Raw genomic sequence first — 23,291 nt, forward strand, 5'->3', positions numbered from 1 at the left:
CAAGGGTCTCAGACACTTAAGAGACCCCATCTGCTATCTTTTTCCTACATTTTACAAAGCACATTTTATATGTTGAAATTTGTGTGTCTGGGATTCCATCAGATTATGAGCTTTCACTAATTTTTTTGTTTTGTTTTAGATTTATTTATTTTTATGTGTATAGGTGTTTTGCCTGCATGTGTGTTTATTGTACCACATGCATGCAATTCCCGTAGAAGCCAGAAGAGGGCATCAGAACCCTTGGGGTTACAGAGGCTTGTTCTCTAGAAGAGCAGCCAGTGTTCTTAACTGCTAAGCCATCTCCCTAGCTGTTAAGATTTATTTTTACTTATTGTTTCCTGTGTTTTTTCTGTGTTAAGTGTTTTGCCTGCATGTGTTTATGAGTATCGCATGCTTCCCTGGTGCCCCTGGAGGCCTGTATCTTCTTAATCTGCAGTTACAAAAGATTGTGGGCCACGCCGGTGTTGGGAATTGAACCTAGCTCTTCAGCAAAAGCATCAAGTACTCTTTAAAAGTTTATCTAACTCTCCAGCCCCATAATTTTTGTTTGTTTGTTTTTCCTGAGTTGGTCCCTCACTGTATAGCCCTAACTGTCCAGGAACTCTCTATGTAGATCATGCTGGACTTGAACTCATAGAAATTAACCTGTCTGCTAACCAAGTGCTAGAACTAAAGGTGTGCCCCCACAATACTCAGCTTAGAGTTTGGTAATAAAAATAAATGTATTTGGAGGTGAGAAAAAATATATTTTTATTATTTTTTTAATTATTTGCTTGTGGGTATGTGCACATAAATGCAGGTGCCCACAGAAGGCAGAAGAGGATGTCATATCCTCTGGAGCTGGAGTAACAGGTGGTTGTGATCCACCCAACATGGGTGCTGGGAACTGAACTAAGATTGTCTGCGTGAGCACTCTTAATCACCAAGCCTTCTTTTCAATACCCAGATTTTGAACTTTTTACATACCATGTCCTATGAAATCTTACAATTGTTAATTGAATATGATGTTTGCCTTATGTGGATTGAATTAAAGCATTTACCAAGAAGGGTTGGTAGGTGGCTACTGACACATCTGGATGATCTGAGTTTATTCCCAAAATCCAAATGGTACAATGAGAGTACTGACTCCCACAAGTTGTCCTTGCACCTGTAGATGCATGCATGTATGTGTGCATATACACAGAACAAATAAACTGTTTAAAGCACATACTAGTACAAAATCTTTTCTGCTACTAAATATTTAGAAGCTCCTGTACAGGAGAAGCAAGTCAGTCCTCAGGGAGACCACCATTGATGTGAATGATTGTGTCTTTTCTTCCACTGTGATCTTCACTCTTAGAGATTTAGAGAAATGGTCAGTTCTATTAGAAAATATTAGACTTTAAGGAAACTAAATCTCACTTACCAACTCACAAGATTTTTTTTTTTTAAACTGGATAGTCAGTTTGCTCATTTTCAGTCAGGATGACTCTTCGCTGATACCTGGCAATCTCGTGTCTTTTTTGGTACCAGTACACCCACACAGTTTCATGAACATCCTGAGGTTGTTGAACTGAGAGTCATCAGAAATGATACTGAGTCATACTAAGGGTATTTTACCCATTTATAGAAATGGTCCCTATTCCATTTACAACTCTGTAGTATCTGGGATATTTGTGACTACCACGTTAGTCATTATTTTTCTGTAGGACAATTTATAGTAAAACTGAACCACAATTTTGTCCCATCTCCCTTTTGTACAACACATCATTCATTGCCTGAGACAGCGGTCACCTAGCACTTTTCTATCTTCAATTCCATTTTCCCTGTGTTTCTATTTCAGCCCCCATACTTGGGATGAGCCATAGTTACCCTGACTGGGACAGGGAATTTCTTGGGCCCCTTCAGCATCATGCAGACTTACTCAGGCAAATTCCTTTTGTCTCTGATGATTCTACTCACAGTGTGAGAGGAGTGAGCACTTTTCTTGACCATGTGTCGATCGCCTGCAGTTCTTTTTCATATCATCTATGTACCAATAATGTGTCCACAGGCGGACAGTTTTTGGTTCACATGTTCATATCAGTAGGCTCCCTCTGCTGTGATTATCAGTTGTAACAAGTGATGCTTATTACCACAAACACGTAGTGTGTTCTCAAAGACACAGCCAAACATAGACATTAAAAATATTTTGAGAAGTCTAGTTTTGGGGGAAGAAACACAAATGTAATGGTAATTTGTGCCTTTATGTGGTATTTTGTAACTTACATAGCATTATGTATCATGTACTAATTTGTAAAATAGATATTATTAAGCCCACCCAATAAATGAGCCAGTTAAGGCTCAGACAAGTTAGATAGCACCCTCAGATTGTCAGTAGGTGGCATATCTAAAATTCATATTTAACCTCCTGATGCATGGGGTCTCGTTATCAGTGGACTTCAGAAATAGAGGTTTGATGGGTAAGAACATCATTTTTAGTTGGTAAGGTAATTTTAATGATGAAAATAGTTTACTAGGAGAAATACAAAGATGATCTCAGAATAAAGGTCAGTCTTATACACCAACACAGATTTCTCTAGAGGTGAAAGAACTTTTACTCATGTATCCTTTTTTATATTTTCTTTTGCTAAGAATGAAAATAATGCCACTGATTGACATTTTTCAGATCACTGCTTAGTACTTGTTTCCCTGGTCACAGATCCTCATTGGCAAGCATCACTAGAGAAGGAAGACATGGGGGCTGTGGTCAGAGACACTGGTATCATGACCTACTTTCACCACCACTAGGTGTTAAAGCTTGAGCAGGTCACCTCTCCGAGCCAAAGTCCTTAGCACAGGAAGGTACCTGTTAGTTGAAGGACCCCTAATACTGGCACCAGAGTCACCTAGGGAAGATTCCTATTTGCTTTCCTGGATTGTCCTCTGAGTTGTAGCTCCTGCTGTATTGACTCACACAGAAGTGGTTCCCCACTGCTTTGTGTTTTGTTTTGTTTTTCTGCTCATAACTCACCATATCCCTCCCTGCCCACCTTGGTATGAGTGCTTTAATCTAGGCCTTGCTCACTGGTTATCGTCCTGATGTTTGGTACCAGTGCTTATGTGGTAAGTCCTCAGCAGATCTTCAGCTTTGGAACCTGATTTATTTATAATCAGATCACTGACATTTATGGAGGACACTGGAGCACCAAACATTATTGCTCAGGACCCTACGCTGGTTGCATCCTAATTTAAAACCAAGTTAGTCTGTGTCCTGTGTAACCATACTGTTACTTCTTGTTACTATCATTATTAAAAGTAAATATACTCTGCTTGCCTTCATGGTGCTTCATGAGCTTGAGGCCAGCTCCAGATGTATAGTAAGCTCAAGGCCAGACTGGATGGCATGACAAATCCTGACTTCAAACAGACCAGTTCAGTTTTGGTGCTCCATTGGCAAGTACTTCTCTTACCAGGCTATAGAGGAGATGTTTTAAGTCAGACCTGAAGTGTCTGACTTCTGTTTAAACATTGCCTTTAGGCTGTTTACTGTCCACATACTTTTTGTGAGTCTAATACAATCTTTCTATTTTTTGCTCCTTAAAATGCTCTCGAAGCCCCTCTTCTGAAATTGTAAATGCCATTTCATACCCCCCAAAAAAGACAGCCATGTATGTTTATTCCCATTCTGATGTTCCATTCCCTGTCAATAGCACTTTAGCAAGCCATCCACTGGCTTCTGTGGCTACCTTGGGCATCTGCACCTCCATCTGTCCTTGGATTATCCATTCCATTGTTCATCGATTCAAACCTTTCTAACACTGAACCAAAACACAGTATTCCCCTTGGGAGGCCAATGGTCTTGCTTCCTGTTACTATCATGTTCTCCTAGCTTGAAAGGGGTGATTCCTGCCCACTCCACTCCTCCACATCAGTTCAGTATATTCACTTCCTTCGGCAACTCTTCTGATCCTTAGAACAGTCTCACTGAGATTTTTCAAAGTATTTGTTCAGCTGGTTGTTTTTGAGCTGTGTGTCAGCTGCCATTCTCACCATTACATTACCCTGAGTTCCTCTGTCCCATTTAACATGCTTTAAGACTCACCAAGTCTCTCTCTACTATTATAGTCTCCTTTGGAATCTCTTAAACTAAGGTCCCCAGACTTAAACCTGCATGCCCATGTGCTTTGAAACACTGAGAAATCACACTGAGCTGTTTTCATTTAAATTGGGGCTCATATGATAATCTGGATTCTCAGCACCACTACTCTCTGTGACTCTTGACAGAATACCTAACATGGCTGAAACTTAGTGTGAACCCATGTGACCCTCACTGTGGGTACTCATGTTATCTTCAGTGTCACAATATTTATCCTCTATTTCCTATGTGAAAATAGTGCCGGGTGAAGAAGATGAAGGAAAACCGGAGGCGTGGGTGTCAGTCTCTGTTTCAGTTTATATCACACCATCTGCCCCATGGGCTGCAAGCCTAGAGTCTACTCCTGCTGCTTGCTTCCAGCATTATTTGAAATCTGAGATTCCTCCACAACCCAGACCTGTCACCATACAGAAGGCTGCTTTTCCAGCTTTATTGGACACTTATACAAGACAGTGATCTACATGGGGCAGTGTCTGGGTTATGTTATACCAGGCCTCCTCACACTGCTGTGATCAGCAGCAAATGTTTGAATGAGTTATCTCATAAATGCATTAAATCCTAACTCTCTCTTATCTCCTAACTCCACTTCTGTAAACAGTATCCTGTTTTTATACTCAGATTGGGAACTGACATTCACCTCATAAGAGAAGCCTCTATTTCACATGAGACTTTAAAATCTTGAAATCATCTTTAAATTCACCCTATTTTTCTTCCAAAGTTCTTTGCAGTCCCGAAGTCAGCTTCCTTTGTTCCATGAAATGCCTTTCTAGTCCCTTGTTCTGTCCTTTCTTGTCCCTCACCACCCACGCCTTCCCCAGCTGACTACTCATACACCTGGGCTATCATCATCCTCATAGCTTTCACATACTTCATTATTATTCTGCTTAAGGAACAAGAGGTTCCTTTTGTGGAACCCCTCTTCCAAATTCCACCAGAGAGTCTTAATGTTACCAGCTTCCCTCAATTGTCCTTGCTGATCGCCTATTCACATGCTTTTGTTCTAATTAACTTGAAATTAGAAGCACCTTTGCACATGTCTCCCTTATTCCTGCATACATATCTGCTTCTGTCTGTAAGTACTACCTGAGCCAGTGCACATACACTTTTCAGAACGTTTCCCCCAGGCTGCTTCTCTGTCTAAACCCTGCTGCAACTCTGCCTTTCTCTTCTTAGAGAAAGGCATTGTGATAATTTTGTCTTATAAAAAAAGTTTAATTGTCTCAAGCACATATAGCTTTGTGTTTGCAAGTTTATTATTGATTGGTTATATTTAATTTTCCAGAGTCAAAATCTTCATGTGCTTTTTGCTCCCATCAAAATAGTTTATGGCAGAGATAGACACCATACGTAGGAAAAGCTAAATAAATAAATAAGCAACACGCAACCCATTTGTGAACCACTCATCTGAAGAGTAAATATAAACAGTGTTTGTATTTAGTGTTGTTCTCTAAGAACTGCTGTCACCCTGACCCAAAATGGTTCTCTGGATGCTAGCACAGAAGTCTGAAGCAGTTTCAGGACCTTTCTTCACTGAATACTGGCTTCCATTATGAAATGCTCACTCTCTCTGATAAACTAAAGTTATGTATTTGATTTGTATGATACTAAGTGTCCATATCCACATGACCAGAGTAGTGGGATACAATAACTTGGAAAACTTTAGACATTTTGCAGGAAAACAACATGGATGCTTTCACATAATAGCCAAGACTGAAAGAAAGTTAAGAGTTCCTAGCCATAGCCTGTGTCCTAGTTAGGGTTTTCATTGCTGTGATAAGCACTGTGACCAAAAGCAAAGCTTATTTCACATTACAGCCTCACAGTCCATCATGAAGAGAAGTCAAGGCAGGAACCTAGTGGCAAAAACTGAAGCAGAGGCCATGGGGAAGTACTGATTCCTGGCTTGCTCTCCACGGCTTGCTTAGACTGCCTTCTTAGGGGGTGGCATACCCACAGTGAGTTAGCTGGGTTCTCCCACATCAATTATTAATCCCACACACTTGCCTACAGGCTAATCTGATAGAGGAGGCATTTTCTTAACCAGGGTTCCCAGAAAACTCTAGCTTGTGTCAAATTTACAAAATTCAACCAGCAAAGCCTCCTTGTGTAATCTGACTATACACTGAGCAAATAATCATCTGCCTACCTTTGGCCAAAGCCACATTTTGTAAGCCCAATGTTTTGCTGGATTAAATTTATCAGACTCTTTCCTGTCTCGGAATGTGGGGTGAAGGAATCCTTTGGGAGCCATAGGAGGAGAAAGAAAAAGAGCCTGAAAATCAGAATAGGAACAAGTTGAGCCTACTCTAACAATTTAGGCAAACAACAGACAGCTTTTGCATGTACATTGCTCTGGGGGTTCCCAGTGGCAGCTCTCTCCAGCTGTTTTCCTGGCTAATAGGAAGCCTGCGTTTATATTGCTTGCCATTCAGCAGGGTGAGCTCCAGACCTTTTATTATGTGACCACCTGACAAGATATACCATAGTGTTTAACATCTTCAGTTGCCTTCAGGTCAGGGTAAGATAGGAACAGCAGAGCCTTAAGAACATCATAGATCAGATTGCTCGGAGCTCTCATTACTCCATTTGACAGCTGCTGGGGCCTGCTGTGTGCTGGGCCCAGGGTTGAATGTTAGGAACATCATAGCAAGATAGAGACCTAAAATTAGATCCTTGTCTGTCTATATTTGTACCCCTGTTCACATGATCTACACAACTACCAACTGCTTTTGTTTCAGTATCCTGAAGAAGGGGATTTGGCAAACCTAGATCTTTTCTCAGAGTACTAACCATAATCATAGAAAGCTGTATAAGGCAGAAGTTGGCCTAGGAAACTTAAGAGGAACTCCCTTGAACTACATCAGTAGGGTTTGTAGTCACATGGTCATAAATAGAACCTTCCAGGTTTCTAGAGGAAGAATCATGATGGCTTGACCTCAGGCTCTCCCATGTTCCGTAATAGAAACTGGTGCAGAGGGCAGAAGTGCCAGGAAAACCAAAGGTAGCACCACTGGCCTTGTACAAAGTTGTTTTCAGCTGTGGTCATCAGTCATGTTTCTCACTCAAGCCCTCCCCACCAAGACTACTGCCTTGCATTTCTGTGGCTAAAGAGCTGGTCATATGCATGTGAGAGTCCTGACATTAGCCTTAGTAACACGTTCTTAATCTCCGAAAAAGCTGGAATTGCCAACTGAAGGAATAATGAACTGGCATAGGCTGTTGAGCCGCTGTTCTCAGGTTAGCCAGTGGGGACATGTTACAAAATGAATCATTTTGCTCCTAGTTTTTGTGCCCAGAAGGGATGAGACATGACATTTATGAAGCACAAAATATAAGGCCCAGAGATTAATTCCAAATAAATATCAAAGATTAAGTTGTAAGCAATTTATCATAGGAAAATATTATGTTAAGAAACTCAGAATAATCATTTCTGAGCATCCTCATAGTTTAAGTGTGGGGTGGAACTTAAAGGTTTTAAGCTTCATGAAAAATAAACATTCCAGATTCTTGAGACAAGATTTTTGCTAGCACATTCCACTGTGGGAGTCCTTAAATACTTGAGCAACATAAACAACTGTTTTTAAAGAAATTAAACTAGCATATGGTTATTTTTATAATAACCTTTACTGAAAATGGAAGCCTTCATGTAGAATTAGTGTAGTTTTCTACTAAATCGTTGTTCAGATGATTAAGCAAGCCATGTGGACTGGACACAACTGCTACGTGGTTACTGAATAAAATTTGAAGGACCTACATGTCCTTCATCTTTGCCATCTATGTTTTGTATATGCAGCAAGTGATCTTTCAGAACAAATTATGTGTGGCACAGCTGTCCTCACACTAGTGACACCATCCCTGGTTGCCTGCCTATGGTTCCTGCCATTGCTTTCTGGCAGGGTTTTGGAAAAGACTAAATGGCAGAGATGGTGATTTATTATGAAGTTTGAAGATGCTGAACAGTATTCTATAAAAGAGATACTGTAGGCTGGGTGGTGGTGGTGCATGCCTTTAATCCCAGCACTCAGGAGGCAGAGGCAGATGGATCTCTGAGTTTGAGGGCAGCCTATTCTACAAAGCTACACAGAGAAACCCTGTCTTGGAAAAAAATGGTGGTAGGGGGTACAATGTAGTTGTGGCTCTAAGCAAAGCCAAAATGCCCCTAAAAGCAAGGTTTGAGCCACTCAGTACTTGAATAAATGCTATGAAACTGTTAATAACACCACCTTGAATTGCAGGCACAGTGGTTGAGGAGAGCAATGGTTCTGATGAGGTGGAGAAGTCAGATGAAACAAAGATGTCAGAAGAGATACTGGCTTTGGTGGATGAGTTTCAGCAGGCCTGGCCTCTGGAAGGCTTTGGGGGAACACTAGAAATGAAGGGGCGTCGTCTGGACCTGCAGGGAATACGGGTACTGAAGAAAGGTCCCCAGGATGGAGTAGCCAAGAGCTCATGTTATGGAGACTGCAGAAGTGAAGACGATGAAGCAACAGAATGGGTAAGAATTTGCCAGCTCAGAGCTGAGAAGAACTCAGGCAAGGACAAGAACTGTTAGATCCCCAAAGCCCACATTATAAAGCCAAGCACAGTGGCATGTGCTTGTAATACCAGCATTTGGAAGACAAAGGTAGGAGAATCTATGTGGCTTGCTGGCCAGCCAGCAAGCCCAGCCTTCTCAGGAACCCCAAGGCAAGGAAAGACCCCATCTCAAAAAACAAGATAAAGAGCTCCTGAAGACTTCAAGTTGTCCTCTGACCTACACACACATGCACCGACACAAACACATACTTATACACAGAGTTCACCATCTCAGTCCTCCTGAAATGTATCCTACTCTTTGGGGGACTACTAATATACAGGTGTGAAGGTTTTGGGGTGACTCTACTGTACTCCACATTCACACTAGAATTTTCCAGGAAGCATTTAATTTATATAAGCATTACTGACTTCTGGGAGGTGAGAGGAACTAAGGTGATTATAAAGCACCCTCAAAGCCAAAGACTTTGGACAGATGAGATGCTGCATTTTAGTATCTCTATGTACTCATCAAGGCCAGGTTATTTTTCACATTTCACTACCAATTTTTCATTTAGATATTTAAATTTAAACTTAGCCAGATGCAGTATACAGCCGTAATGTCAGCACTCAGTAAGCAGAAGCAGGAGAATGATATGAGCCCAAGAATTCAAAACTAGCCTGGGCAACAGACTACTACTACTAATTATAACAATAATAATAATAATATAGAAACTTAAGGACTGGATTTTGGACGATATTTTTTTCCTTTTCAAACTATATATATGTATATATATATTTTAATTGGAAACCAGGGGAATATCTCAATGTATGGAATAGTGAGTGCACTCATGAACCCTTCCCCTCATCTCAAGTACTACCCAGCCACAGTAGCACAGATGTTGTATCCCAGCATTCCCACAGGGGAAAGAAAGCAGAGACAGGAGCATTCCCAGAAGCTCTCAGGCCAGCTAGCCTGGGTTATACAACAGTGAAGATACCCTGCCCCAGACAAGGTTGCAAGGCAAGTAACAAAACTGGAAGGCTGTCCTCCACTGTCTGCACACAAGCCATGCCATACAATACCTGCACTGCCCCCCACACAAACACAAATGAGCACACACATGTACTCACATCTTACACACATGAATTTTTAGTTGATCCATAATTATGTATTTATGGGGTAAATAAACATATGTTTGTATCTCCAATGGATGTTTCCACATGTATACACGGTATGAATGTGCAGCAATCAAATCAGGGTACTTAGTGTATCTATCCAGGTTATTCTTTTTAATGTAATATCCTTTGAGAAATCCATATGTATATATATATTGATTGTATTTACCAACACTAACTCCTCTAAGACCCACTACTCTCACCCTCTTTTTTCCCTTAAAACTTACCCAGTCGAGTGGGTACATATACAGTAATGAGTGTGGGACCATACACTGGAGTGTGTTCAACCCATGTGGTGCCATACCCTTAACAAAAACTGACTCTTCCTCCCCAGGAAGTCACCAGCTGTCAGTTCTTCAGCTAGGAATGGGGGCTTATGAGCCCTTCCCCTCATCCAAGCTGGAAAGGTGACTGGATTAATCTTTATGAAGGTAACTATAGCTTCTCTGAGTTGATGAGTATAGCAAACCTGCCCATTTCCAGAAAAATCTTGTTTTGTTTCAGCCCTCCCTGACCTCTAGCTTAGTCTTTCTACCCTCTCTTACTCAGTAGTCCTGAGCTCTGTGAGGAGAGGGTGGGATTTGGCTGTCCCACTGTGGATGGACACTCTTGGTGTCTTGGCCAGTTCTGAGTTAACCACCATTCACTACACAAACTTCTCTGATGCGTCTGAGAACTGCACTAATCAATTCGTATTGAGATACAAATTTCAGAGCCATTTTGATACTGTGTCTTTTTAGCAGAACAGTAGTTATGGGTTCACCCTGCCTTGGCCCCAGGAACTGTGGGTATTCATTCTCTTCTGTGGAGCCGATCTTAAATCCGTCAGATAGCAATGGTTATCCCTATAGTAACCATGACGGTATTGCACACATGAACATATCTTGCCATGTAGGTTATTATTCACTGCTGAATAAAACTATCAATGACTTTTTTCTCTCTAATAACCTGCATAGCACCTTCTGGTGCTATGAAAGACAGCCAGTGGGAAGGAAGCTTTCCAGTCAGTATCCAGTCAGTATCAACTTGACTTTTTCATGTCCTCTGACCAAAGTGTGTGGTGTCTTCAGAAATAGGATCTTGGTCAAGTTCTGGTAGACTAGCTTATCCTTAAAACCACTGAAATCTACAGTGAGGGACAGATTCACTGGTCTCATTTGTTTCTAACATGTTTTTGATTCTTAGATCACATTCCAGGTCAAACGTGTAAAGAAACCCAAAGGAGAGCATAAAAAACCTCCTGGAAAAAAAGTAGAATCAAATCAAGCAGAAAATGGACAGCGATACCAAGCAAATTTAGAGATCACTGGCCCAAAGGTGGCGTCTCCTGGACCCCAAGGTAAGTAAGACTGTCTCAGATCTCATTTCTTCTTTCAGACCACTATCTCTCTCATAAGGGATGTGTTTTGTGACTTAGAGCAGTAAAGATGAGAAGATAAAAAGACCATTATCAGTCATTAGTATAAGAAATTTTTTTCAGACCCTTATTTTTAACCATTAACTATTTGGGTTAAAGGCCACCGTCATAGACCCAGGTGACTTTTTCCCCCAGCAGTTAAATGGTAGTTTAAATGGTAGTGAGATGATTCCTCTTTTTTAAATGTCATATCCCTTTTTAAAGGAATATTTTTACTATCTTAGGCCAAAAATTCAATTCATTAAAATCTGTCTTATTTAACTAGACAAAAGCACTTACTAAAGCAGAGGGCAATAGTAGAATATGTAGAATAGAATATATTATCCAAACTCAGGGTGCAACTTAATAAGATAAACACACAACACTACCAATAGCAAAGTGTTCAGTTAGTAGCAGCCACGGGAGAGCAAACATAAACAATTAAGAGTTTTGCTCACCAAATTATCTCTAAATGTGTAGTACAAGGTGAAAATTAACAGAGCAAACCTAAGGTTAGTTTGACAAGATGAGTCAGAGGAATTTAGGACATATCAATAATTCTAATGTTTATGCACTCTAGGAAAGCTGCCTTGTAGACACCAAAGATGTGCACAGAGATGCTGATTACATGGGCTCCTTATCATAGTAACAGCCAATAAGCAGCCTAAATACTCTACTTCCCTCGTTAAACTACAGAGTGTCTGTGGCATATGTGTTATGCAATAAAATAACACAACACAGCAAGTGAATGAAGACAGTGTATGGATGGTATAAAGATGTTTCCATCCTGAGATTTGCACACACTGTGTTTTATCAACTGCACTTTTCTCACATTTCAATATCTCTGATGCATGAGATACATGGCACCGCTGGCCGTATATGATAGTTAGCAGGATTTTTCTGTCATAAATTGTCTGAAGTAGTTCATCCTGTGGAGTTGATGGCCTCCTAGATCAGCTACACCTGGCCTAGCAAGCAAGTGTGTATAAACACATGTAGAAGCAGGTGACCACAGCACTGTGGGTGCTCTCTGTGGGTCCTAAGAAAACTGTAGGTCGTTTGTATTCTCTTCTTTGTGGCCTTTCCATTTTATAAGTATTTTCTATTGACCCTGTCATTAGAAACCAAAAGCTTCTTACAAAAGGAATTTTAAAGCTGACATGGCTAAGATTATATGAGAGCATATAGACAAGTGTGTGTTAGCTTGCTTGCTTGCTTGTGGCACTTGAGGGTTAAGGTGAGGGTCTTGCTCCATTAGGATAGGATAGTCCTCTACTTCTGAGCTACATCATGGTGCCACTTTAGCAGTTCCAAATGGTCTCAGCTTGGTAGGCACAATTGAGGCATTGAAGGTACTTACAAGTGAGATCATGAAGTTACTTACTCTTCTTAGAAAAGAATGCTCAGATTGGAGAAGGTGCAAAAATAAATACTATAGAGGGTTAGTAGCCCAGTTTAAATAAGTATGGATTTCGTCTACTTCCAGCTACTTCCAGTAAATCATGGCCACATCCTAAAGCAAATTATTGAGCAAATGTTTGTAAACCTGTGGGGAGAAATGGAGATCATTGACAGCCATAGTAGATACACTAAGTACTAATAATAACATTGAACTAATTTCATTTCCTTTTTTGGCTAGGGCTTCTAAACTGGAAGACCAGGGAAGTGCCATAGACATAATGTAACTGGATTTCAGCAAGGCATTTAACATCCTCTTATGATATCCTTGTGAACAAGATGGAGAGATGTGGGCTCGAAGTTTCCCACTGCCTACAGGATAAAGTGCAGACTTCCTAGTGTGGCATTCAAGACCCTTTATAAACCAGCCTCTGTCCACTCTTCAACGCCACCTTTGAAGCAGCCATGCTGTTATTTTATCCATGCTATTCCCTCTGCCTGGGATGCCCTTACACCACCTCGGCGGTGCTAATATTGCTCACCCTTAAACTTGAAAGTCAAGTGCCATTTCTCCCTTGCTACCTTCAGAAAGAATTAGTTGCTCTTTCATTTGTGCAACTTTTGGGTTCCTTATCCAGCACTATGCTGTCACAATGTAACAGTTTGCTTATGTTTGCCTTTCTCACTAGCCTGTGAGCTGCAGAGCAGGCTGCCTCTTCCTGTGTGTATCCCAATGTGTTACACAGTTCCCAGACCCTTATAATAGGTGCTCAATAAATATTTTTTCAAGTGAATTTCTTAAATATAAAAAGAAAGTGAGCTTTATTATGAATGTATGCTTTATTTAAAGTTAATTTGAAATTCTTCCAAACTGTTCTTTTTTGCTTTATTAAAATCTGAATCTAAATCCCTGCCTCTACCTCAAATGTTTTTCTCTTGCTAGTAAATACCTACATTGTATATAGAGCTAAGTAGAGCTAAGGTTCTCCATCCTGCCTGCCCCCATCAGAAGCCCATCACACAAGACTTGGGTTTGCTGTTTCTAGGAGACTTGATCTGAAGTGAAGAGTTCAGACTGAAAGGGTGGTACCTTTACTAGTACCAGAATTGGGCGCATGTGTGTTAGGGCCAAATAACCTGTGTCAGGTCTGGCTCTGTTTCTCCAGCCAGAGAGTCATGGCTGTTTCCTCCTGTGAGTTTCAAGGCTGAAAGCCTAGTGAGGTTAGGAGTTGCAGACATTGAGTTCAGCATCTGATCACACAGGAAACACTCTTGGAATAAATGATGACCTTACACTATCATAGATCCCATCCGGTCACTTTTCTTTGCAGCAGTCATTCTGCCAAGGGTGATTTTGCACCCATGGAACATTTGGCAGTGTATGGTGATACCTCTTGGGGAGGCTATGCTACTGAAATCTAATGGATTGAGACCTAGGTGGTGCTAAAATGCCCTCCAGTGCACTACAGTGTCCCTGCAACAAAGCATTATCCAGCCCAGAATGTTAGATGCCAGCTTCAGAGATATCTGTTCCCATTAAGTCAGAATTACCCATAAAATCAAACCCAGAAGGGTAAAAATTAAACATGGTAAGAATGTCTAAGAGTATCTTAATCCTTATTTAATGTTGACCAGCTTCAAATTCAACAAGAGATTCGATTTTTATTTCATCATCTTTGAGAAGGCCTTATTCAGAGGAAGTTTTATTCCCATTTTCACAAATGATAAGATTTTAATTAGATCTGTTTGTCATTGGAACACATTCTAAAGACAAGAAGAAAAACGGCCACCACCAAACTTGCCAATTTGTGTTATGTCATCAACAGGGAAAACAACAGCTTAGCCTCCATTCCTTTGTACTGTGTCCATTCATGACATACTTTTCCTTCCAGGAAAAAAACATGACTACCAGAGTCTGGGGTGGCCAAGTCCAGATGAATGCCTCAAACTCCGCTGGGTAGAGCTAACTGCCATTGTGAGCACCTGGCTGGCAGTTTCTTCCAAAAACATTGAGTGAGTATCTTTGATGGGACCTTTCTCCTGGAATTTCCTTACACATGACCACAAGAGCCTCAGCTGACTTCAGCCATGTCTTCTGTGTCTTGGGTGGTCGGAAGAGGCATCTTTCTGGCACTGTGGTCAACAGATCATGAACATTGCTACCCACAGCTTAGATGGACTCAGTGCATACAGACTGAGTGCCTTTATCTACACCTGGCAAGCTATCAGGAGTTCATGTGGAAGACCAGATCCTTCTCTTTAGAAATAGAGAGGCCATTGCATAAACATTGTGCATTTTAGGAGGAGGTAAGGCAAATCTAAATTTATCAGCACCTGTGAAGATGCTGACTTTGCTGATTTCCTGTTCTGGAAGTATTACTATTCCTCTAGATCTGCTAACCTTGCTTCAGAACTTCCTTCACCACGGAGAGCAGTGATCCGTCCCAAATTTGTATCTCCAGACCAGATCACACTTGAAAGCCCCAGATTTATTTATAACCACCGTCTCAAGAAAACACACAATTTTCTTGCCCAGGATCTTCACTTTTTTAAAAAAAAAAAAAAATTGATTTTTGTTTCTCCATTTCACATTTTTTTAAAGATTCATTTTTACTTCTTAATGATGTGTATGTGTGTGGATCTGTGCCTGTGTGAATGCAGACGCCCATGGAGTTCAGCAAGGGCATAAAGTCCCGTGGCGCTGGAATTGCAGGAGGTTGTGAGCCACTGACGTGGTCACTGGGAGCTGCAGCTGGTGTGTGCTCTTAACTACTGAGCCATCTCCAGCTCCTGCATTTCATATTCTTAGAAAGTATGTTCAGCTGTGTTCAGGCCAGGAACCTGTATATCGTTCTTATAATTCTTTTCCTTATCCCTCAAATTTCCTGTGTTACTAATTCTTACTACTTTTAGTCCCTGATAACTTTTTTCAAAATTGCTTTTCTGCATCCACACTGCTGCTCCAGAGTGCCTCTGCTGCCACACAGGCACATGCATAGCCTTCTAACCAGACCCCAGACCGTTTCCTCTACTCATTCTCGCCTCTGTCAATCCCTACTATACCAATCCTCTGGGTATAAGTCAAGCCTTCTTGCTCTGCCCATGTCCCCCTCAGTCATAGCCTTCACACTGAGGCCTTTGAGCTCTGCAGTCTCAGGAAAGCTGTCAAAACCACCCTCCTCATGATGCAGAGGAAACAAATACCCTCATAAGCACATTTATTTCGTATTTTATAACTTACCCTTCTAAGACATGAGTAACATAATAGCTGGAACTGCATATGTTTGCTTAACTATTATAGCCTTGGAATCTGATGTGTAATAGGTTTGGAATAAATGATCAATGGAGCAATGACTGTTTCCTAAATGTAAGTTAAAATTCTTAAATTAAAGTTTCAAAGTAAAATTTGGCAGTGCCAAATTACCATATGTAGTGCATATGATTGTTTTTACATTGTAGAGCATGTGCTTCTTTTCCAGAAGGCCAGAGTTCAGTTTTTAGCACCCATATGAATGGTTCCAGCACCTAGGATATCTGTGTTCTCTGGTCACTTGCACACACATGCACATACCCACACAGACACACAGGTTTATATACATAATTTTAAAAATAACTTCTTGAGGTCATGAAGTACTTTTATTTGATACCAATACAATGAATGTCGATCTGGGTCTGCATACATGTACTAACTTTTAGATGGCTTTTTCTTTGAGCACAAGTGTGGTTCTGTGTGTAAAGGGTAAGTAGGCTGTGAGAACCATTATATGTCTTATTGCTGTCGTTCCCTAAAAGAAGAAAATCCACTTATTTCAACCCTCCATGGTGAGGGAGTACCATGTGGAAGTTAGATCTGCTGATTGTTAGACCTCTCTCTACCTGCTTGAATTTTTCTGTGGCTGATGTGGTCATCTCCATTTTCCAGCATCACGGAACACATAGACTTTGCCACACCCATACAGCAGCCAGCAATGGAACCGCTGTGCAATGGCAATCTCCCCACAAGCATGCATACCCTGGACCACTTACAGGGAGTGTCCAACAGAGCCAGCCTGCACTACACGGGTGAGAGCCAGCTAACAGAGGTGAGTGTTCAGCCTTGATGGACTGTTTTGATGTAACTGAGTGAGTGAGTAGCCAGAGCTCTTTTTGCTTTTATGGGATAGAGTGCTGCTAACTTAGGCAGCTTTTGGCTGAGCCAGTTCCTTTCAGGTCCTAGGACAGAACTTGTGTTTCTTATGACTGTAATCAGCACACCTCTCCCTGAGCTAGCCTCTGCCTCACACAGGGGCTTGGGACAGAAACCTTTGGGGCAGTTATTCTTAAGAAAGGCAAGAGGACCAAAACAGCATATATTTACCACAGCAATAGAAACTGTAACTACGACATATACTTGATGGCATGAAGAAAATTTTAGAATATTTTACATGAAAATATAGACTACAGTACACACACACACACACACACACAGCAAATACCTGAAAAATGCATAAGGGTATTAACAGTGCCTGTCTAGATGACAGAACTGCCCTTATTTTCTGGTGTTGCTGTGATGACTGTGTGTTTTGTGTGTCTGTAATGTTTATTAAGTGAGAGAGGACCATGGGCTGTCAGAGTCACCCTAAGAGTGTCTTCCCTAGACTGGCTCCCCAGTAGATGCACAGCAGTGTCCCAGAAAAGCATTTGATGTTCTGCTCCACCACCCAGCTCAGAAATACCAGCAGCATCCAAATCCAGTCTCATTTTCAGCTCTCTCACCTACCCTCTCCTTCTGTTCCAGGTATTGCAGAATCTTGGCAAGGACCAGTATCCACAACAGTCACTTGAACAAATTGGCACCCGAATTGCCAAGGTTTTGGAAAAAGTAAGTCCACCAAGCTGGCTAGTCCCCTTTGACTTCTTGGTAGACCATTGGTTCCTACATGTCTCTCACTTCTTCTGCCTGTGACTAACATGTCCAGAGGCTCACTTTCATAACTTCTCCGTCACCACTTGTCACTCTCTTTCACATTTCTTTGCCATCCGGGATGAGGCATGCCAGGTCAGCGGTGTCTCCTTTTCTCTGCCTGGGTATTGAGAGGTGCTGCTGGGTACTCTGGGGCCTGGGACAGGAAGTGAGACAGTGTGTGGTGCTGACAGGGAATACCTTGTGAAATAGCTTTTCCACTCCAGTCCTGAAGCACATTTACAATACTGCATTTCCTATAGCTCGGAGGAGGTACCTGAAATCCCCAAGATGACTTTTCTACCTCAAGAAGAGGAGTTAAATTTTTAATTTGATTACTTGGTAGCTAAGAATCTATCTGGTACTGTCTGATATTAATGAGGTTATTTATAACAATGATTAAGAAAAGCAACTCACTGTAGTGTGAACATGACAGATGCAGTAACAACTGCATTCCTTTGGGTATCACACATGGGAACTGTCCGTTTGTAATGAAAGTGGGGCACAGATGTGATGTACAGACCCAAATAAATAGTAAGAAGTAAAGATTGCAGGAAGTGCTTTAGATCAACATAGATGGCATATGGGAGGTGGAGGCAGAAGACAGGCAAGGATATGCATTCCCAAATATGTCCACAGAAGTCCTCTACCTGACAGGAAGACCCTGGGTGATGGAGACAGCAGTACAGGGGTGACCCAGACTCAGGACCTCCACACGGGAGTGAGCGGCAAGGCTCATCTGAGAACGCTCAGCAGGAATACCCTGCAGCGACAAAAGCACAGTTTAGTCTAGAGTTCCTGGCATGAATTTAAAAAGTAACATGGGATAACTGACTTCATGAATCAAGATCACAGAGCAAAACTAAAAATTCAGGGAGGGGTTAGCATTGGGTATGAAAACAGAATGCTCACCCTGGATACTAGCAAACAGAAGAGATAGTGATAGGAGGGGAGGTAGATTGGAAGAAAAGGAAGGAAAGGAAAAGAATGGAAGAAAACAAGACAGGAAACAAAGTAATCCAAGATAGAATTAAATAAGACTTAACAACTTCTCTTATGTCTGTGAAATATGTCTAGTTAAAAGGGCATGTTGTATGACAGAGAAACTGAACCAAAAGAATTAGCAATGATGCTTATCTAAGCAAATTATTCTATTTTAATAAAGCAAGAGAGAGACCTTGACACTTATCTCCTGACACAGCAGTTCAGGCTCCAGAGAGATCACCCCACTTTAGAACAACTACATCCTGCACAGGGTAAAATGCTTCTCAGTTACTAGTGGTCTTACACAAGGCTGTGTACTTTGTATTGATTTAATTAATTAATACTTTGTATTCATTTAAAAACACAGACAAACCATAAATAGGAGTGTGAGCCCACTAATAGCAGGGCTAGAGCTTAGATAGAGTCAGCTGATCTGGAGGACAGTGAGGCGCCCAGGCCTGATGCTGGCTTTGGAGGACAATGAGGAGCCCAGACCTGATGCTGGCTCTGGAGGACAGTGAGGAGACCAGGCCTGATGCTGGCTCTGGAGGACAGTGAGGAGCCCAGGCCTGATGCTGGCTTTGGAGGACAGTGAGGAGCCCAGGCCTGGCTCTGGAGGACAGTGAGGAGCCCAGGCCTGATGCTGCGTCTAGGGGACAGAGAGGAGCCCAGGACTAGTAGAACTGAACCTTGGACTCCCACTCTGAACCAGCAAGTCTGCAAGAACAACTTAGCTAGGCTTGACAGATGTAGAGAATGAGATGGCTGGCAGATCTGAAAGAGAAGCAATGACATATTCAAAAGAATTATAAATGAAAGAAATTATATCCAGATGAAGACAAAAGCAAGCATGTTGAATAATACCCGAGGAAAACAGAAAACAAACAGGGTCATTCTTTTCATCAAAAGGAGGGAGAGCTGCAGGTGGAGAACTAGGGTTTGGGAGCATCCTGGACTGCATAGTGAAGTCAAGGCCAACATGGACTAGACAGGAAGTCCTTGTGTCAAAAATACAAACCAGGAGCACTCCCAAAAAACAACAGGAAATGCCAAAAAAAAAAAAAAAAAAAAAAAAAAAGCAGGAAATAAGGCTAGATATAAAAGAAAGAAAAAGACCCAGGGCTGGAGAGATGGCTCATCAGTTAAGAGCACTGGCTGTTCTTCCAGAGGACATGGGTTCAATTCCACGTCCCCACATGGCAGCTCACAACTGTCTGTAACTCTGTTTCCAGGGTACCCAACACCGTCATGCAGGCAAAGCACCAATGAACGGGGTTTTTTTGTTTTGTTTTTTGTTTTCTTTGTTGTTGTTATTGTTTGTTTGTTTGTTTGTTTGTTTAAAAAAAGAGTACTTACTGCTCTTTCAGAAGGGAGAGAGGAGGGAGAGAAGGAGGGAGGGAAGGAAGGAAGAAACCCAGTAAAATACCCAAATAATTGGAGACCTTAAAAAAGCCAAAGCAAATATTAAAATTATAATTTGTAAAAATAAACCTGCATAGAGAGATCCTACCTAATAAATAAAGACAAATAAATAAAAAACTAAAAGAAATGGCATACCATATATTCAGGGAATTTAACCAAGATACCCAATTCTAAAATATATTCTAGTAAAATTGTATTTTTAATTACTAGTCTGTGTGTGTGTGTGTGTGTGTGTGTGTGTGTGTGTGTGTGTGTGTATTTTGACTGCAAACATGTACACCATTCCTGTGTAGATGTCAGAGACTACTTTCAGGAATTGGCTCCTGCCACTTTATGGGCATCTGGGCTCAGACTTAGGTCTTTAGTTCTGTGCACAAGTGCCTCTTCCTATTGAGCTATCTCACCTGTCTCTGAAAGTATTCAGAGAAGACTCATGTTGCTAGGTTTTCAACAAAGACACAATTCCAGAAGTCAAAGGAGTAATATTTTTAGGGAAAAAAAAAAAAAAAACTGTGAGCCTTGAGCTACCAAATTGAGCATGAATATAAAGTTCATATGCAAATGATGATGAGCTTGTAGAGACCTTTGCTTCCATGCACCCCTTCTGAAGCTACCTGTGAGGGCTTGCCCTCTAGACAACCTAGATGACCATATAGCACTGATAGAAGGGACAAATGTCAAGGATGGTGTCTGCCTGCACAGCTAAGATGCTCTATAGAGGACACTGCCATATATAATGATCCATCCTCTGAAAATACAGGTATGCTACAGCTGTCAAAAATAGATTGAATAAGGACATATATAAAAGATAAGATCATTGTACTCATTAATTACTAGGTACAGGTTAGGAATTGAAAATCATATGCTGATATAGAAGAAGGAAGGAATGTGGGGAAAAATAAGAGCCAGTGGGGTGTAACCAAGATGTGAGGTAACAAAGCATCACATATTATCACTGGGATTAAGGCATTAAAACACAGGTACACTGTGAGCTTTCCTAAATACCAAAAGGTAGGCTGGAAAAGAATCGAGTACAGTGGGCATACGAAACGAGTCCATACACACAGGTACTTGTGGATTCATTCAGGGACTGGGGCAAGCTCATAAGCCATAGCCATAAATGCAAATGGATTTACTTCACCTATTAAAAGAACAAGACCTTTCAAAGTGGTCAGAAAGCATGACCAGGGGCTGGAAAGATGACTCATTGCTTCAGAGCACTAGCTATTCTTCCATAGTAACCAGGTTCAGTTCCCAACATCCACAGGAATGCATAACTATATCCAGTTCTAGAGGTCCTGATGCCTTCTGGCCTCCATGGACACCAGACATGCACATGGTGCACATATAAATACAGGAAGAATAACCATAGAATTTTTTTTTTTTAATTTTAGGAGCATGCCCATAGTTTATGCTAAGTTCAGGACACACCTACATAACATTTAACAAGATTTAAAATACAAGACTTTAAATGGACAAGGCATACAATGCAAATACCAAACCCACTGAAGATCACAGGAGATGGGTACAAAGACAGAAATATAAGTCACATGTGCATCGGATTTTTAAACCTAGCCATGTGCTGCTTAGAAGGGACACTTTAAGTATCTGAATGAGAAAAGGTTGAAAGTACAAATATGAAAAATGGCATCATGCAAAATGACAAAATGAAATTGAGTATTGCTGCATTCTTATATCAAGGAAACATGGAGATAAAAAGCATTAATGGAGTTAAAGTGGTATTTCATAAGGATAAAGGAGTCTATAGTAAGGTGGGTCATGACCCCCAAGAGATGTCCATATCTGAATCCCTAGAGTCTATGAAAGTTACCTTAGATGAGATGAGAGGGGAATTTTTCAGGTAAGGTTTTCAGAAGTGAGAGAAGGAAGGGTTATCCTGGTTTAAATAGGAAGACACTGTATGCACCCACAGGTAGTCAGTCTTTGATGAAGGAGGAAAGAAGACATAAAACTCAGGTACAAGAGCCTGTGGTACCATGACCACAGGGACATGGGTAGAAGTTATATGACTACCAGACATAGAATGCCAATCACCACCAGAGGCCAAAGGAAGTAGGAAATGAACCTGCTCTTGATCCTGTGCAGGGAGTTCAGCCCTGCTGACGATAGATTAGCAGTGATCCTGATCTGGGTTTGTTATCTCCAGTACTGTGCAAATAACAAATTTCTTTTTCATTAAATCTAAGCTTGAGTCAATTTGGTATGGCCATAGGAATCTAACCAATACAATGTAAATGAGCCCTATTAACTGCATCTATTCAATAACATGGCTCTGAAATATATACTGTATAAACATAGACTTACCTAAAAGGAAAGAGTAGACATATGTCCAATGTAGGTAGGTTTTAATATATAACACATAACAGCTATAAAATGAGCAGGAAAAATGAACAGTTATACACTGTAGAGCATCATGTTTAACAATAACACAGTCGTGTTCTTTCCAGTGCCTAAGAAAGAAGATCATATACTGACTGACCAGAAAGAAAGAAAGAAAGAAAGAAAGAAAGAAAGAAAGAAAGAAAGATGTCAACAGCATTCCAAAGTTTGAAATCACTTGGGATATTAGGATTAAGCTAAAAATAAGTAAAACTATTTAAAATGGGAGGGGCTTTCATAGAGATATGAAGAAATTATAAACTTATAAAAAACGTTGTTAGAACAGAAAAAATATAAAGCAATGCTAAAAGATATAACAAATGGAAAAATACAGCCATATTCCTGAGTGTAAAGTCCCCAAAGCCTAAGAATGTTGGTTCTTCCTAAGTTAATTTGTGATTTTTAGCAATAACAATAAAAGTGCCGTGTTTTCTCCAGCACCAGACAAGCTAATTGTAAGTTTATCCACAAGAGTGAACAATGTAGAATTACCAGGCAGACTGCAAAAAAGAACAGTTGGAGAAGAGGAGGATTTAACCCCATATTAAACATACATGAAGTCCTTAATTAAAACTGTTTAATAGTAGTGCATGAGTACACAGACCGATGAGAAAGGACAGAAAGCTAATTGCATATGGCAGCTTAGCATATAAAGGCAACCCCCATCCCACACCAGTGTAGAGGAACACATGCTTTATGCTGCATAGAAAAAAATGTAAAATTAAATCCATTCCTTACACATACACCAAGATAAATATTAAATGGATCAGAGTCTTAAACTCATCTAAAAACAGATCTTATATAGGTACAGATAGAATGTGGGGTGGGGTCCTCGTGCGACCTGAATGTGGCAAACATTTCCTAATTGACTCAGACATGCAGTGTGGGAAGAAGTTAACAAATGACATAAATATTTAAAAACTAACATTCGCTTGAACACT

At 40.8% G+C, this 23,291-nt stretch overlaps 1 protein-coding gene across 2 annotated transcripts in view; it reads left to right on the top strand.

Moving 5' to 3' along the window:
* The window catches only part of Ttc17 (tetratricopeptide repeat domain 17), a 112,165-nt gene that overhangs the window by 71,502 nt on the left and 17,372 nt on the right, over window positions 1-23,291 (top strand). For both annotated transcript variants that reach the window (XM_051184118.1, XM_051184117.1), the window contains 5 exons: window positions 8,353-8,612; window positions 10,994-11,147; window positions 14,495-14,615; window positions 16,525-16,684; window positions 17,380-17,463. In XM_051184118.1, the coding sequence (XP_051040075.1) occupies window positions 8,353-8,612; window positions 10,994-11,147; window positions 14,495-14,615; window positions 16,525-16,684; window positions 17,380-17,463 (779 nt within the window). The remainder of the gene's footprint in view (window positions 1-8,352; window positions 8,613-10,993; window positions 11,148-14,494; window positions 14,616-16,524; window positions 16,685-17,379; window positions 17,464-23,291) is intronic.

Source organism: Phodopus roborovskii, unplaced genomic scaffold (assembly GCF_943737965.1).
Source record: "Phodopus roborovskii unplaced genomic scaffold, PHOROB, whole genome shotgun sequence".
Classification (NCBI taxonomy): domain Eukaryota; kingdom Metazoa; phylum Chordata; class Mammalia; order Rodentia; family Cricetidae; genus Phodopus; species Phodopus roborovskii.